The sequence below is a fragment of the Engystomops pustulosus genome, chromosome 11 (genome assembly GCF_040894005.1).
Source record: "Engystomops pustulosus chromosome 11, aEngPut4.maternal, whole genome shotgun sequence".
Classification (NCBI taxonomy): domain Eukaryota; kingdom Metazoa; phylum Chordata; class Amphibia; order Anura; family Leptodactylidae; genus Engystomops; species Engystomops pustulosus.
This window is the reverse complement of record NC_092421.1, coordinates 1,692,194-1,707,383: the sequence shown is the minus strand read 5'-3', so window position 1 is coordinate 1,707,383 and position 15,190 is coordinate 1,692,194. Positions and strand designations below refer to the sequence as shown.

The following is a 15,190-nucleotide window of genomic DNA, read 5'->3' as shown; positions in this document are numbered from 1 at the left end:
TTTGATAAATCTCCCCTGAAGTCTCTACACATGTAACAGCCGCGGGTGAGACGCTGCATGGAGAACCCAACTTGCTGTATAACTATATGGGGCATAGGGGGCGTCCTTCTATAGCGCCTCCGGAGAGTCTGGGTTCCCTCTCGGTGTCATGGTGCCCACAACCTGAAGGTGATGACGTGTAATGTTGGTCATGAATGTTTTATCATATAAAGGGAATCACATTGCATCCGGTTATTTATAGATTTATTATAAGCTCCATAGCAGAGGAGGAGGTGATGGGCACAAGGGGCAGGACCAGGGTCCAAACGGGGGAAGTGTCAGGGGTCGGCTGCGTCCTCACACCTGGACATCCTCGCATTGATCCTCCTCTTACTTGTCTTCAGCGTTGCGTCCATTGGAAGCTGCATGATGGGGACGAGCGGGGTCCGAGCTTAGAAAGTGCAGACAAAGGGTAATCTTGTGTTGCAATTTAAAGAGACCCACTTGCCGGCTGCAACGGAAGAGAAAGAGTTAAGGTTAAGGCTGGAGGAGCAGCAGATACAGAACCAGCACAACTATATGTGACTCTCATCAGGGTTGTTCCTGGTCTGTAGCTACGTGTACACATGGGGCAGACTGACGTGTTACATAAATCTGTAACAGTTATTGCCCCGGGGATCCGTGGAGTTGACATTTTCTAGTGAATCCTTTGTAATTATTGGATGACAGAGACGCAGCGTCTCCAGCACATGTCCTTCTATTACACCCACGTAGCAGTAGTACTTACTGTATCTGTTCATCGCAACGCACCATCTGCCTCCTCTCTTGGGTTGCCCACAGCCCCAGTTGGCATAATTTAGAGAACTTCCGTCCACGTTGCAATATGAGACACACTGCAAAGCGGTTACAAAAGAGAGAAAACTGGAATAAGGACATTTGTCAACACAATTTCAGTAAAAAAGACATAAAACTGCCTAAAAGTCCATTACTGGCTGTGATGTAGGATGCACGGGGCGTCCATGGAATATTCCGGAGCTAATAGACCTTACAAGGAGCGGTCTGGGGAGAAGCTGGGGGCAGGTTCTCCTCCCTTGGGCTGCGGATAGTCACACGGCTCCTGCTCTCCAGCAGCGATGGGAAACATCTCCTAATGGACTGGAGGACCCCGGGGGACGGGAGGTTTAGGGGCTCACGTCTTCTTATCACCGTACCCTGGAAACCCTGAGAGGCCATTGCTCTCCAACAACACAGGTTCAATCATTTACATCCCAATGGGATGGGATTTCCATGAGTGGAGTGGAGTCCTATAGATGTCTCATCTCCGGGTTTTCATGGATTAACCCCTCCCGGGTGCAGCCAGGTCATCGCCTAATAAACCGCGAGCATTATCTTGTCATGGCCCAGTGCGGCGGCATCATCCAGGAAATCTACTTTGTAGTGAGATGGTAACAGGTTGTATAAAGTCAGGGAGGAGGAGAGTAACACTGAAGTCAAGCTCTCCTGCCTCTGAGCTCCTCCTCCCATGTGATTGACATCATGTGCTGGACTTCAGGACGTCTGCTCAATGATATGATGACCATCAGTTACAGTAAAGGGGGCGTTCTAAGACAGGAAGAGCTTGACTTTAATATTAAATTAGACTCGTTTGTAGCAGTCTGGGAAATATCACATTTTAACCTGTTATGGAGCATCACATAGTCAGGGAGGCGGAGCTGAGCGCCAAAGTCAGGCCAAGTGCCCACCTCCAATGTATGTGACTTCTCTACTTTCAAACTGTCCTGCATCTCTGATGTGTTTTGCACATGTGTTGTGTACCCTGGATTCCTGCGCATGTGTTGTGTACCCTGGATTCCTGCGCATGTGTTATGTACCCTGGATTCCTGCGCATGTGTTGTGTACCCTGGATTCCTGCGCATGTGTTGTGTACCCTGGATTCCTGCGCATGTGTTGTGTACCCTGGATTCCTGCGCAGGTGTTGTGTACCCTGGATTCCTGCGCATGTGTTGTGTACCCCGGATTCCTGTGCATGTGTTGTGTACCCCGGATTCCTGCGCAGGTGTTGTGTACCCTGGATTCCTGCGCATGTGTTGTGTACCCCGGATTCCTGTGCATGTGTTGTGTACCCCGGATACCTGTGCATGTGTTGTGTACCCTGGATTCCTGCGCATGTGTTGTGTACCCCGGATTCCTGCACAGGTGTTGTGTATCCTGGATTCCTGCACAGGTGTTGTGTACCCTGGATTCCTGCGCATGTGTTATGTACCCTGGATTCCTGTGCATGTGTTGTGTACCCCGGATTCCTGTGCATGTGTTGTGTACCCTGGATTCCTGCGTATGTGTTGTGTACCCTGGATTCCTGCACAGGTGTTGTGTACCCTGGATTCCTGTGCATGTGTTGTGTACCCCGGATTCCTGCACAGGTGTTGTGTACCCTGGATTCCTGCACATGTGTTGTGTACCCTGGATTCCTGCACAGGTGTTGTGTACCCTGGATTCCTGCGCATGTGTTGTGTACCCTGGATTCCTGCGCATGTGTTGTGTACCCCGGATTCCTTCACAGGTGTTGTGTATCCTGGATTCCTGCGCATGCGTTGTGTACCCTGGATTCCTGCGCATGTGTTGTGTACCCTGGATTCCTGCGCATGTGTTGTGTACCCTGGATTCCTGTGCATGTGTTGTGTACCCTGGATTCCTGCGTATGTGTTGTGTACCCTGGATTCCTGCGTATGTGTTGTGTACCCTGGATTCCTGCGCAGGTGTTGTGTACCGTGGATTCCTGCGCATGTGTTGTGTACCCCGGATTCCTGCGCATGTGTTGTGTACCCTGGATTCCTGCGCATGTGTTGTGTACCCCGGATTCCTGCGCATGTGTTATGTACCCTGGATTCCTGCGCATGTGTTGTGTACCCTGGATTCCTGCACATGTGTTGTGTACCCTGGATTCCTGCGCATGTGTTGTGTACCCTGGATTCCTGCACATGTGTTGTGTACCCTGGATTCCTGCACAGGTGTTGTGTACCCTGGATTCCTGCACATGTGTTGTGTACCCTGGATTCCTGCACAGGTGTTGTGTACCCCGGATTCCTGCGCATGTGTTGTGTACCCTGGATTCCTGTGCATGTGTTGTGTACCCCGGATTCCTGCGCAGGTGTTGTGTACCCTGGATTCCTGCGCATGTGTTGTGTACCCCGGATTCCTGCGCAGGTGTTGTGTACCCAGGATTCCTGCGCATGTGTTGTGTACCCTGGATTCCTGCGCATGTGTTGTGTACCCCGGATTCCTGCGCATGTGTTGTGTACCCTGGATTCCTGCACATGTGTTGTGTACCCTGGATTCCTGCACAGGTGTTGTGTACCGTGGATTCCTGCGCATGCGTTGTGTACCCTGGATTCCTGCGCATGTGTTGTGTACCCTGGATTCCTGCACATGTGTTGTGTACCCTGGATTCCTGCGCATGTGTTGTGTACCCTGGATTCCTGCACATGTGTTGTGTACCCTGGATTCCTGCACAGGTGTTGTGTACCCTGGATTCCTGCGCATGTGTTGTGTACCCCGGATTCCTGTGCATGTGTTGTGTACCCCGGATTCCTGCGCAGGTGTTGTGTACCCTGGATTCCTGCGCATGTGTTGTGTACCCCGGATTCCTGTGCATGTGTTGTGTACCCCGGATACCTGTGCATGTGTTGTGTACCCTGGATTCCTGCACATGTGTTGTGTACCCTGGATTCCTGCGCATGTGTTGTGTACCCTGGATTCCTGCACATGTGTTGTGTACCCTGGATTCCTGCACAGGTGTTGTGTACCCTGGATTCCTGCGCATGTGTTGTGTACCCCGGATTCCTGCACAGGTGTTGTGTACCCTGGATTCCTGCGCATGTGTTGTGTACCCCGGATTCCTGCACAGGTGTTGTGTACCCTGGATTCCTGCGCATGTGTTGTGTACCCCGGATTCCTGCGCAGGTGTTGTGTACCCAGGATTCCTGCGCATGTGTTGTGTACCCTGGATTCCTGCGCATGTGTTGTGTACCCCGGATTCCTGCGCATGTGTTGTGTACCCTGGATTCCTGCACATGTGTTGTGTACCCTGGATTCCTGCACAGGTGTTGTGTACCGTGGATTCCTGCGCATGCGTTGTGTACCCTGGATTCCTGCGCATGTGTTGTGTACCCTGGATTCCTGCACATGTGTTGTGTACCCTGGATTCCTGCGCATGTGTTGTGTACCCTGGATTCCTGCACATGTGTTGTGTACCCTGGATTCCTGCACAGGTGTTGTGTACCCTGGATTCCTGCGCATGTGTTGTGTACCCTGGATTCCTGCACAGGTGTTGTGTACCGTGGATTCCTGCGCATGCGTTGTGTACCCTGGATTCCTGCGCATGTGTTGTGTACCCTGGATTCCTGCACATGTGTTGTGTACCCTGGATTCCTGCGCATGTGTTGTGTACCCTGGATTCCTGCACATGTGTTGTGTACCCTGGATTCCTGCACATGTGTTGTGTACCCTGGATTCCTGCGCATGTGTTGTGTACCCTGGATTCCTGCACATGTGTTGTGTACCCTGGATTCCTGCACAGGTGTTGTGTACCCTGGATTCCTGCGCATGTGTTGTGTACCCCGGATTCCTGCGCAGGTGTTGTGTACCCTGGATTCCTGCGCATGTGTTGTGTACCCAGGATTCCTGCGCATGTGTTGTGTACCCTGGATTCCTGCGCATTTGTTGTGTACCCTGGATTCCTGCGCAGGTGTTGTGTACCCTGGATTCCTGCACATGTGTTGTGTACCCTGGATTCCTGCGCATGTGTTTTGTACCCCGGATTCCTGCGCAGGTGTTGTGTACCCTGGATTCCTGCGCATGTGTTGTGTACCCTGGATTCCTGCGCATGTGTTGTGTACCCTGGATTCCTGCACATGTGTTGTGTACCCTGGATTCCTGCGCATGTGTTGTGTACCCTGGATTCTTGCGCATGTGTTGTGTACCCTGGATTCCTGCGCATGTGTTGTGTACCCTGGATTCCTGCACATGTGTTGTGTACCCTGGATTCCTGCGCATGTGTTGTGTACCCTGGATTCCTGCGCATGTGTTGTGTACCCTGGATTCCTGCGCATGCGTTGTGTACCCTGGATTCCTGCGCATGTGTTGTGTACCCTGGATTCCTGCGCATGCGTTGAGTACCCCGGATTCCTGCGCATGCGTTGTGTACCCTGGATTCCTGCGCATGTGTTGTGTACCCTGGATTCCTGCGCAGGTGTTGTGTACCCTGGATTCCTGTGCATGTGTTGTGTACCCTGGATTCCTGCGCATGTGTTGTGTACCCTGGATTCCTGCACAGGTGTTGTGTACCCTGGATTCCTGCGCAGGTGTTGTGTCCCCTGGATTCCTGTGCATGTGTTGTGTACCCAGGATTCCTGCGCAGGTGTTGTGTACCCTGGATTCCTGTGCATGTGTTGTGTACCCAGGATTCCTGCGCATGTGTTGTGTACCCTGGATTCCTGCGCATGTGTTGTGTACCCTGGATTCCTGCGCAGGTGTTGTGTACCCTGGATTCCTGTGCATGTGTTGTGTACCCAGGATTCCTGCGCATGTGTTGTGTACCCTGGATTCCTGCGCATTTGTTGTGTACCCTGGATTCCTGCGCATGTGTTGTGTACCCTGGATTCCTGCGCATGTGTCGTGTACCCCGGATTCCTGTGCATGTGTTGTGTACCCCGGATTCCTGCGCATGTGTTGTGTACAACGGATTCCTGCGCATGTGTTGTGTACCCTGGATTCCTGCGCATGTGTTGTGTACCCCGGATTCCTGTGCATGTGTTGTGTACCCCGGATTCCTGCGCATGTGTTGTGTACCCTGGATTCCTGCGCATGTGTTGTGTACCCTGGATTTCTGTGCATGTGTTGTGTACCCCGGATTCCTGTGCATGTGATGTGTACCCCGGATTCCTGCGCATGTGATGTGTACCCTGGATTCCTGCGCATGTGTTGTGTACCCCGGATTCCTGCGCATGTGCTGTGTACCCTGGATTCCTGCGCAGGTGTTGTGTACCCTGGATTCCTGCGCATGTGTTGTGTACCCTGGATTCCTGCGCATGTGCTGTGTACCCTGGATTCCTGCACATGTGTTGTGTACCCTGGATTCCTGCGCATGTGCTGTGTACCCTGGATTCCTGTGCATGTGTTGTGTACCCTGGATTCCTGCGCAGGTGTTGTGTACCCTGGATTCCTGCGCATGTGTTGTGTACCCTGGATTCCTGCGCAGGTGTTATATCTACAGGGTCCGAGAGCCTAGGGTGACTTGTCTATGTGGTGCAGGGACCCGAGGGTTAGGGCTTATCGTCATCAGTTCTTGTAAAGGTTTTCAGCAATTTCTTATTGGTAGGTAGATGTAAAATGCTTAAACTTACATCCCTAACCACAGCCCAGCCACCAGCAGAAAGCCCGGGACACCAGGGGTAACTCTTATACTATCCCTAACCACAGCCCAACCACCAGCAGAAAGCCCAGGACACCAGGGGTAACCCTTATACTATCCCTAACCACAGCCCAGTCACCAGCAGAAAGCCCAGGACACCAGGGGTAACTGTTATACTATCCCTAACCACAGCCCAGCCACCAGCAGAAAGCCCGGGACACCAGGGGTAACTCTTATACTATCCCTAACCACAGCCCAACCACCAGCAGAAAGCCCAGGACACCAGGGGTAACTCTTATACTATCCCTAACCACAGCCCAGCAGAAAGCCCGGGACACCAGGAGTAACTCTTATACTATCCCTAACCACAGCCCAGCCACCAGCAGAAAGCCCGGGACACCAGGGGTAACTCTTATACTATCACTAACCATAGCCAGCCACCAGCAGAAAGCCCGGGACACCAGGGGTAACTCTTATACTATCCCTAACCACAGCCCAGCCACCAGTAGAAAGCCCGGGACACCATGGGTAACACTTAAACCATCCCTAACCACAGCCCAGCCACCAGCAGAAATCCCGGGAAACCAGGGGTAACTCTTATACTATCCCTAACCACAGCCCAGCCACCAGCAGAAAGCCCGGGAAACCAGGGGTAACTATTATACTATCCCTAACCACAGCCCAGCTGCCAGCAGAAAGCCCGAGAAACAAGGGTTTGTTCTTATTTTAACCCTAACATTAATGACATGAGATAACATCCCTCCTGCAGCCCTTGTACACACACATTTGAAGCTCTCTGCTGTCCCTGCTATGGCCAGCGACCTAAGCTTAGCTATTCCACAGATTCTCATAGTAAAAAAGCCTCTGTGTCGCCTCTGGTGATTAAACCTTGTTTTCTCCAGGCGGAGACAGTGCCCTCTCGTCTTTTGATTTGATTTAATCTGAAACAACTTTCCACCATATATTTTGTATGGACCATTCATATATTTATATACATTAATCATGTCCCCTCGTACTCGTCTCTTTTCCCCGACTATAACCTTCACATAGAAACGAAATGCTGGACTTACTCGATTCCTTTTGATGACCCCGATCCACACAAAGCTGGCGTTCAGGCAGGTTCTCTTCAGTACATTTGCCAGGCCAATATTCGCACTACAGCTGTGGATGGAGCTCAGATTTCCTCTCCTACAGCGGCAAATCCTCTACAAAAGATCGGAAGGCGACAGGTTAATAATTTCCTGCAGTAGTGGTGTCTCTATACACAAGTCATTAGGTCTGTGCATAGTATCTGCTTCTTGTACGGCTTGTGGGGGTCATCTACAGACAGTATCCAGCTGGGGTCTACCACGAGGAACCGGTCATTAAGCTCAGGGCTTGTAGAAACAGTCCCGAAAGTAGAGACTGGACCCCCGCCCTCCCCATAGTCCGGATATAATACTCTATGAGCACCGAGAAATACTAAGGGGGGAATCCACCAGCCCACCACGTATGGGACCACTACAGGGAATCTATAACAAGTAGTAAGTCCTGCACCAGAACCGTCCCTTCCTGGAGAAAATATTTGATCCAATTTTATCTATATGCAAATTAACATTTTGGGGTAGCCCGGGCCACGAGCTCCAGTGGAATCTGCTCTTGCCCCTTTCACAAAAGGCAGAGAACAGGACTAACTGCACTTAACCTTGTGGCCACCCCCTGGTGCACTAAACCTTGTGGCCACCCCCTGGGGCACTAAACCTTGTGGCCACCCCCTGGGGCACTAAACCTTGTGGCCACCCCCCTGGTGCACTAAACCTTGTGGCCACCCTCCTGGTGCACTATACCTTGTGGCCACACCCCTGGTGCACTAAACCTTGTGGCCACCCCCTGGTGCACTAAACCTTGTGGCCACCCCCTGGTGCACTAAACCTTGTGGCCACCCCCTGGGGCACTAAACCTTGTGGCCACCCCCTGGGGCACTAAACCTTGTGGCCACCCCCTGGGGCACTAAACCTTGTGGCCACCCCCCTGGTGCACTAAACCTTGTGGCCACCCTCCTGGTGCACTATACCTTGTGGCCACACCCCTGGTGCACTAAACCTTGTGGCCACCCCCCTGGTGCATTAAACCTTACGGCCACCCCCCAGGGGCACTAAACCTTACGGCCACACCCCTGGTGCACTAAACCTTGTGGCCACTCCCCCTGGTGCACTAAAACTTGTGGCTACCCCCCTGGTGCACTAAACTTTGTGGCCACCCCCCTGGTGCACTAAACCTTGTGGCCACACCCCTGGTACACTAAACCTTGTGGCCTCTCCCCTGGTGCACTAAACCTTGTGGCCACACCCCTGGTGCACTAAACCTTGTGGCCACACCCCTGGTGCACTAAACCTTGTGGCCACCCCCTTTGGCACTAAACCTTGTGGCCACCCCCCTGGTGCAATAAACTTTGTGGCCACACCCCTGGTGCACTAAAATGTAGGCCGTGCTTATCATGCAGGTCACTTACCCTACTAGTTTATATGCTGTCAGGATCTGGTCACCCTCTTTACTACTCTAGACCACCAGGGATGTTCTTACTACATTTCTCTCTGCTCTGGTATAAGAGTTGTGATCAGTGGATAGAAGTGCATCTACTGTATTTGTCACAGGTTTCCAATCTAGAAAAAATGAACCTACACGGGCACAACCGAAGGGTCTCGGCTGGCGGAACACGTGGTATCTGCAGGTCCCTTTGTTGGGGCATTCAGAATCTTCTGCTTTCTCTGAAATATCTGGCTCCATCCGCTCATCTTCTTCATTCAGAGACAAGTCTTCTTCATCCCACTTCTCCTCTCCATAATCTTTATCGAATGTCTTATCAATAATATCGACTTCATCCCCGGCAGCTTTATCCAACTTGTCTATGAAGGTCTCCGGCACAGAATCTCCTGGGAGAATAAAGCAGATGTTAGAAGCACAAGTTCTGCTGTGGGTGATCAGAGGACACCCTGACCTGGGAGACACAGACAGGCCGGGGCCATGGGCATGGGGGGCATGTCACCAAGTGCTACGTTACCGCTCAGCAGGAATGACACAAGCCAGGCAGGGAAGAGGAGGGGGGGCAGAGCAGACGGGTGCTGCACCATGCACCCATGGAAGTGTTGGATGTACCTCTTTATATATCACTTACTGCACAGTTTATGAAAAATCTATGGTATGGATTGCTATACCAATATATGTAGGTATGTAGTATAGTCTTGTGTCATCAGCTTTACATGGATTGGGAGGTGCTAGACTCTATTTAAAGGGGTAGGCCACTTTTGAAAAAATATCTTGCATTAGAAATGTCTCTGCATGTATATGTCGCTGTATCTTTGACTCTTTTTATACACCACTTCATGTTTCTGACTCCTTCAATCCGTCTTTATGTGGTCATCCACTATGTCTCTCTGTCTCATGGTCCATCTCACTAACAGACACAGGAAGAGGGAAGGGGGATGGCAAGATGAGTTATAACTCTCCTGCTCATAAGATCTCAGACATGTGAACAAAGATACACTGAAAGTTTGCAGACAGCAGTAAAGTAATTATCAGGACTGCTGAATCACTTGATTAACATTCAGGATTATATTATCAGTAAAGGCACAAGGGCAACTTATGTAAAAGAGTGGCCAACCCCTTTAAGGTGCAGTGCTCAGTGTCAATCTGTAGTTGCAATAGTATGTATATTTTTAGCATAAAAAGGCAGAAGAAAGGTGATTCAGATATAACATTGGAACTCAATAAATTCCTTGCATTGGGCTTCACTGTAAATAGTTTATAGCGCCCGAGAAGACTGGAACACTAAATGAGTGGCACAAGCAATGGAATCTTTAAATAAGACATATAGGCCCAGATCTATTAGCCCCTTGGAACATGTGACATATCTGTATGTCTAACGTCAGCTGCGGGTGTATGGAGAGGGCTCACGGGTTTATTGAATACTGCAGCAAAAACACGTCAGAGGGGGGTGACCCGAGGCTGTATGGTTTCTAAAGATCTGTTACAATGTGCCAGTGGCAGATTGTAATAGATAGTGTGTAAAATCATCATATCCTGCCATAAAGTAGTAGGGTAGGATCAATCAGACAACCTAGGGTTTAAAGTACCCAAGGGGTCTGAAAAATGGTAAAAAAAAAAGATGACCCCCCTCTCCCTAGAACAGTAAAAATTATAAACATGTTAGGTATTCTCCGTACCAAAATGTCTGATCTAACAAAATATAACAGTTATTCCCGGCATCGAACACCATACAGAAAAAAGTGCACCAAATGTCCAAAACGCTGCTTTTTCAACCTTTTGGATCATATAAAAAATTCAATAAAACGCGATCAAAAGGCCAAACAGTCCCCAAACTGGTATCAAAGAAAACATCAGCTCATCCCTCATGCCTCATCCCCGCTCATTACCTCTTACACAGCTCTGTACACCAGTGTATGAAAAGTCGTAAAGATCTGCATCTTCCACCACTGGTTCTGGTTCACAATAACCGAGGCAAATAACTGGTAAATAATAACTGAGACTAATAATAAACTGAGACGTAGATGTTTGAGTCGTCTTACCCAGACTTGGTGGAGGACAGTGTGAGCTCCTATGTAACTCCGCAGGACAATGTCTATCACCACCACAAACACTACTAATATTGTGTGTATTGTCCACTCACCAGATTCTTGGGCAACGGTGGTGCCCACCAGCAGCAGCAGGAGGAAGGTGAGCATGTCTGCTAGATGTCTCCTCTCACTTGTGTTCAGATGTCTAAGGTCTTCTCTTTTATATCTGGATTTGAGGAACATGAGCGGCAGGTGCATTGGTCCATGAAGCCGATAACAAATGGTGAGAGCTGATAAGATAAAACCAGTGGAGCTGATTACCTAAGTCTAACGGTCTCATCATTGATGTCTTCTCTGGTTTCTTAGTACTTTGTTGTCTTGGATTCTTTTATGTCAAAATTGTTAAATTACTTTAAAGAGAACAATATAAACTATTTGAAAATTGATGGTGATGGTAGAACCTCCTCTCCTCTAGGTGTAGAGGATGTCTCCTGTCTATGGTGATGGTAGAACCTCCACTCCTCTAGGTGTAGAGGATGTTCCCTGTCTATGGTGATGGTAGAACCTCCTCTCCTCTAGGTGTAGTGGATGCCCCCTGTCTATGGTGATGGTAGAACCTCCTCTCCTCTAGGTGTAAAGGATGTCCCCTGTCTATAGTGATGGTAGAACCTCCTCTCCTCTAGGTGTAGAGGATGCCCCCTGTCTATGGTGATGGTAGAACCTCCTCTCCTCTAGGTGTAGAGGATTCCCCTGACTATGGTGATGGTAGAACCTCCTCTCCTCTAGGTGTAGAGGATACCCCCTGTCTATGGTGATGGTAGAACCTCCTCTCCTCTAGGTGTAAAGGATGTCCCCTGTCTATAGTGATGGTAGAACCTCCTCTCCTCTAGGTGTAGAGGATGCCCCCTGTCTATGGTGATGGTAGAACCTCCTCTCCTCTAGGTGTAGAGGATTCCCCTGACTATGGTGATGGTAGAACCTCCTCTCCTCTAGGTGTAGAGGATACCCCCTGTCTATGGTGATGGTAGAACCTCCTCTCCTCTAGGTGTAGAGGATGCCACTGTCTATGGTGATGGTAGAAGCTCCTCTCCTCTAGGTGTAGAGGATGCCTCCTGTCTATAATGATGGTAGAACCTCCTCTCCTCTAGGTGTAGAGGATGGCCCCTGTCTATGGTGATGGTAGAACCTCCTCTCCTCTAGGTGTAGAGGATGGCCCCTGTCTATGGTGATGGTAGAACCTCCTCTCCTCTAGGTGTAGAGGATGCCTCCTGTCTATAATGATGGTAGAACCTCCTCTCCTCTAGGTGTAGAGGATGCCCCCTGTCTATGGTGATGGTAGAACCTCCTCTCCTCTAGGTGTAGAGGATGCCCCCTGTCTATGGTGATGGTAGAACCTCCTCTCCTCTAGGTGCAGAGGATGTCCCCTGTCTATGGTGATGGTAGTACCTCCTCTCCTCTAGGTGTAGAGGATGCCCCCTGTATATGGTGATGGCAGAACCCCCTCTCCTCTAGGTGTAGAGGATGCCCCCTGTCTATGGTGATGGTAGAACCTCCTCTCCTCTAGGTGTAGAGGATGCCTCCTGTCTATGGTGATGGTAGAACCTCCTCTCCTCTAGGTGTAGAGGATGCCCCCTGTCTATGGTGATGGTAGAACCTCCTCTCCTCTAGGTGTAGAGGATGCCTCCTGTCTATGGTGATGGTAGAACCTCCTCTCCTCTAGGTGTAGAGGATATCCCCTGTCTATGGTGATGGTAGAGCCTCCTCTCCTCTAGGTGTAGAGGATGCCCCCTGTATATGGTGATGGCAGAACCCCCTCTCCTCTAGGTGTAGAGGATGCCCCCTGTATATGGTGATGGCAGAACCCCCTCTCCTCTAAGTGTAGAGGATGCCCCCTGTCTATGGTAATGGTAGAACCTCCTCTCCTCTAGGTGTAGGGATGCCCCCTGTCTATGGTGATGGTAGAACCTCCTCTCCTCTAGGTGTAGAGGATGCCCCCTGTCTATGGTGATGGTAGTACCTCCTCTCCTCTAGGTGTAGAGGATGCCCCATGTCTATGGTGATGGTAGATCCTCCTCTCCTCTAGGTGTAGAGGATGCCTCCTGTCTATGGTGATGGTAGAACCTCCTCTCCTCTAGGTGTAGAGGATGTCCCCTGTCTATGGTGATGGTAGAACCTCCTCTCCTCTAGGTGTAGAGGATGCCCCCTGTCTATGGTGATGGTAGAACCTCCTCTCCTCTAGGTGTAGAGGATGCCCCCTGTCTATGGTGATGGTAGAACCTCCTCTCCTCTAGGTGTAGAGGATGCCTCCTGTCTATGGTGATGGTAGAACCTCCTCTCCTCTAGGTGTAGAGGATGTCCCCTGGCTATGGTGATGGTAGAACCTCCTCTCCTCTAGGTGTATAGGATGCCCCCTGTCTATGGTGATGGTAGAACCTCCTCTCCTCTAGGTGTAGAGGATGCCCCTGTCTATGGTGATGGTAGAACCTCCTCTCCTCTAGGTGTAGAGGATGTCCCCTGTCTATGGTGATGGTAGAACCTCCTCTCCTCTAGGTGTAGAGGATGTCCCCCTGTCTATGGTGATGGTAGAACCTCCTCTCCTCTAGGTGTAGAGGATGCCCCTGTCTATGGTGATGGTAGAACCTCCTCTCCTCTAGGTGTAGAGGATGCTCCCTGTCTATGGTGATGGTAGAACCTCCTCTCCTCTAGGTGTAGAGGATGCCCCCTGTCTATGGTGATGGTAGAACCTCCTCTCCTCTAGGTCTAGAGGATGTCCCCTGTCAATGGTGATGCTAGAACCTCCTCTCCTCTAGGTGTAGAGGATGCCCCCAGTCTATGGTGATGGTAGAACCTCCTCTCCTCTAGGTGTAGAGGATGCCCCCTGTCTATAGTGATGGTAGAACCTCCTCTCCTCTAGGTGTAGATGATGTCCCCTGTCTATGGTGATGGTAGATCCTCCTCTCCGCTAGGTGTAGAGGATGCCCCCTGTCTATGGTGAAGGTAGAACCTCCTCTCCTCTAGGTGTAGAGGATTCCCCCTGTCTATGGTGATGGTAGAACCTCCTCTCCTCTAGGTGTAGAGGATGTCCCCTGTCAATGGTGATGGTAGAACCTCCTCTCCTCTAGGTGTACAGGATGTCCCCTGTCTATGGTGATGATAGAACCTCCTCTCCTCTAGGTGTAGAGGATGCCCCCAGTCTATGGTGATGGTAGAACCTCCTCTCCTCTAGGTGTAGAGGATGCTCCCTGTCTATGGTGGTGGTAGAACCTCCTCTCCTATAGGTGTAGAGGATGCCCCCTGTCTATGGTGATGGTAGAACCTCCTCTCCTCTAGGTGTAGAGGATGCCCCCTGTCTATGGTGATGGTAGAACCTCCTCTCCTCTAGGTGTAGAGGATGCCCCCATTCTATGGTGATGGTAGAACTTACTATCCTCTAGGTGTAGAGGATGCCCCCTGTCTATGGTGATGGTAGAACCTCCTCTCCTCTAGGTGTAGAGGATGCCCCCTGTCTATGGTGATGGTAGAAGCTCCTCTCCTCTAGGTGTAGAGGATGCTCCCTGTCTATGCTGGTGGTAGAACCTCCTCTCCTCTAGGTGTAGAGGATGCCCCCTGTCTATGGTGATGGTAGAACCTCCTCTCCTCTAGGTGTAGAGGATGCCCCCCGTCTATGGTGATGGTAGAACCTCCTCTCCTCTAGGTGTAAAAGATTCCCCCTGTCTATGGTGATGGTAGAACCTCCTCTCCTCTAGGTGTAGAGGATGTCCCTGTCTATAGTGATGGTAGAACCTCCTCTCCTCTAGGTGTAGAGGATGCCCCATGTCTGTGGTGATGGTAGAACCTCCTCTCCTCTAGGTGTAGAGGATGCCCCCCCCCTCCTGTCTATGGTGATGGTAGAACCTCCTCTCCTCTAGGAGTAGAGGATGCCCCCTGTCTATGGTGATGGGAGAACCTACTCTCCTCTAGGTGTAGAGGATGCCCCTTGTCTATGGTGATGGTAGAACCTCCTCTCCTCTAGGTGTAGAGGATGCCTCCTGTCTATGGTGATGGTAGAACCTCCTCTCCTCTAGGTGTAGAGGATTCCCCCTGTCTATGGTGATGGTAGAACCTCCTCTCCTCTAGGTGTAGAGGATGCCTCCTGTCTATGGTGATGGGAGAACCTCCTCTCCTCTAGGTGTAGAGGATGCCTCCTGTCTATGGTGATGGTAGAACCTCCTCTCCTCTAGGTGTAGAGGATGCCCCCGGTCTATGGTGA

At 50.7% G+C, this 15,190-nt stretch overlaps 1 protein-coding gene across 1 annotated transcript; it reads right to left on the bottom strand.

The window, feature by feature from the left end:
* Nucleotides 1-226: 226 nt before the first annotated feature.
* LOC140106337 (proteoglycan 3-like) lies at nucleotides 227-11,176 on the bottom strand. The gene is made up of 5 exons (XM_072130737.1): nucleotides 11,055-11,176; nucleotides 9,050-9,300; nucleotides 7,459-7,593; nucleotides 767-872; nucleotides 227-490 (listed from the first exon to the last, which is right to left on the bottom strand). Exons 1-5 carry the CDS (start codon nucleotides 11,107-11,109, stop codon nucleotides 432-434), a joined length of 606 nt encoding a protein of 201 aa, XP_071986838.1. The 5' UTR covers nucleotides 11,110-11,176; the 3' UTR covers nucleotides 227-431.
* Between the last annotated feature and the right edge of the window lie 4,014 nt (nucleotides 11,177-15,190).

Bases quoted from the DNA above. Each gene is read 5' to 3' on its own strand.
- LOC140106337 (XM_072130737.1), bottom strand. From the start codon at position 11,109: ATGCTCACCTTCCTCCTGCTGCTGCTGGTGGGCACCACCGTTGCCCAA. The intron at 7,594-9,049 runs GTAGGTTCATTT...GATCTTTTGTAG, and splicing joins GACCCTTCGGTTGTGCCCGT to AGGATTTGCCGCTGTAGGAG. The intron at 491-766 runs GTAAGTACTACT...CTTCCGTTGCAG, and splicing joins CGTTGCGATGAACAGATACA to CCGGCAAGTGGGTCTCTTTA.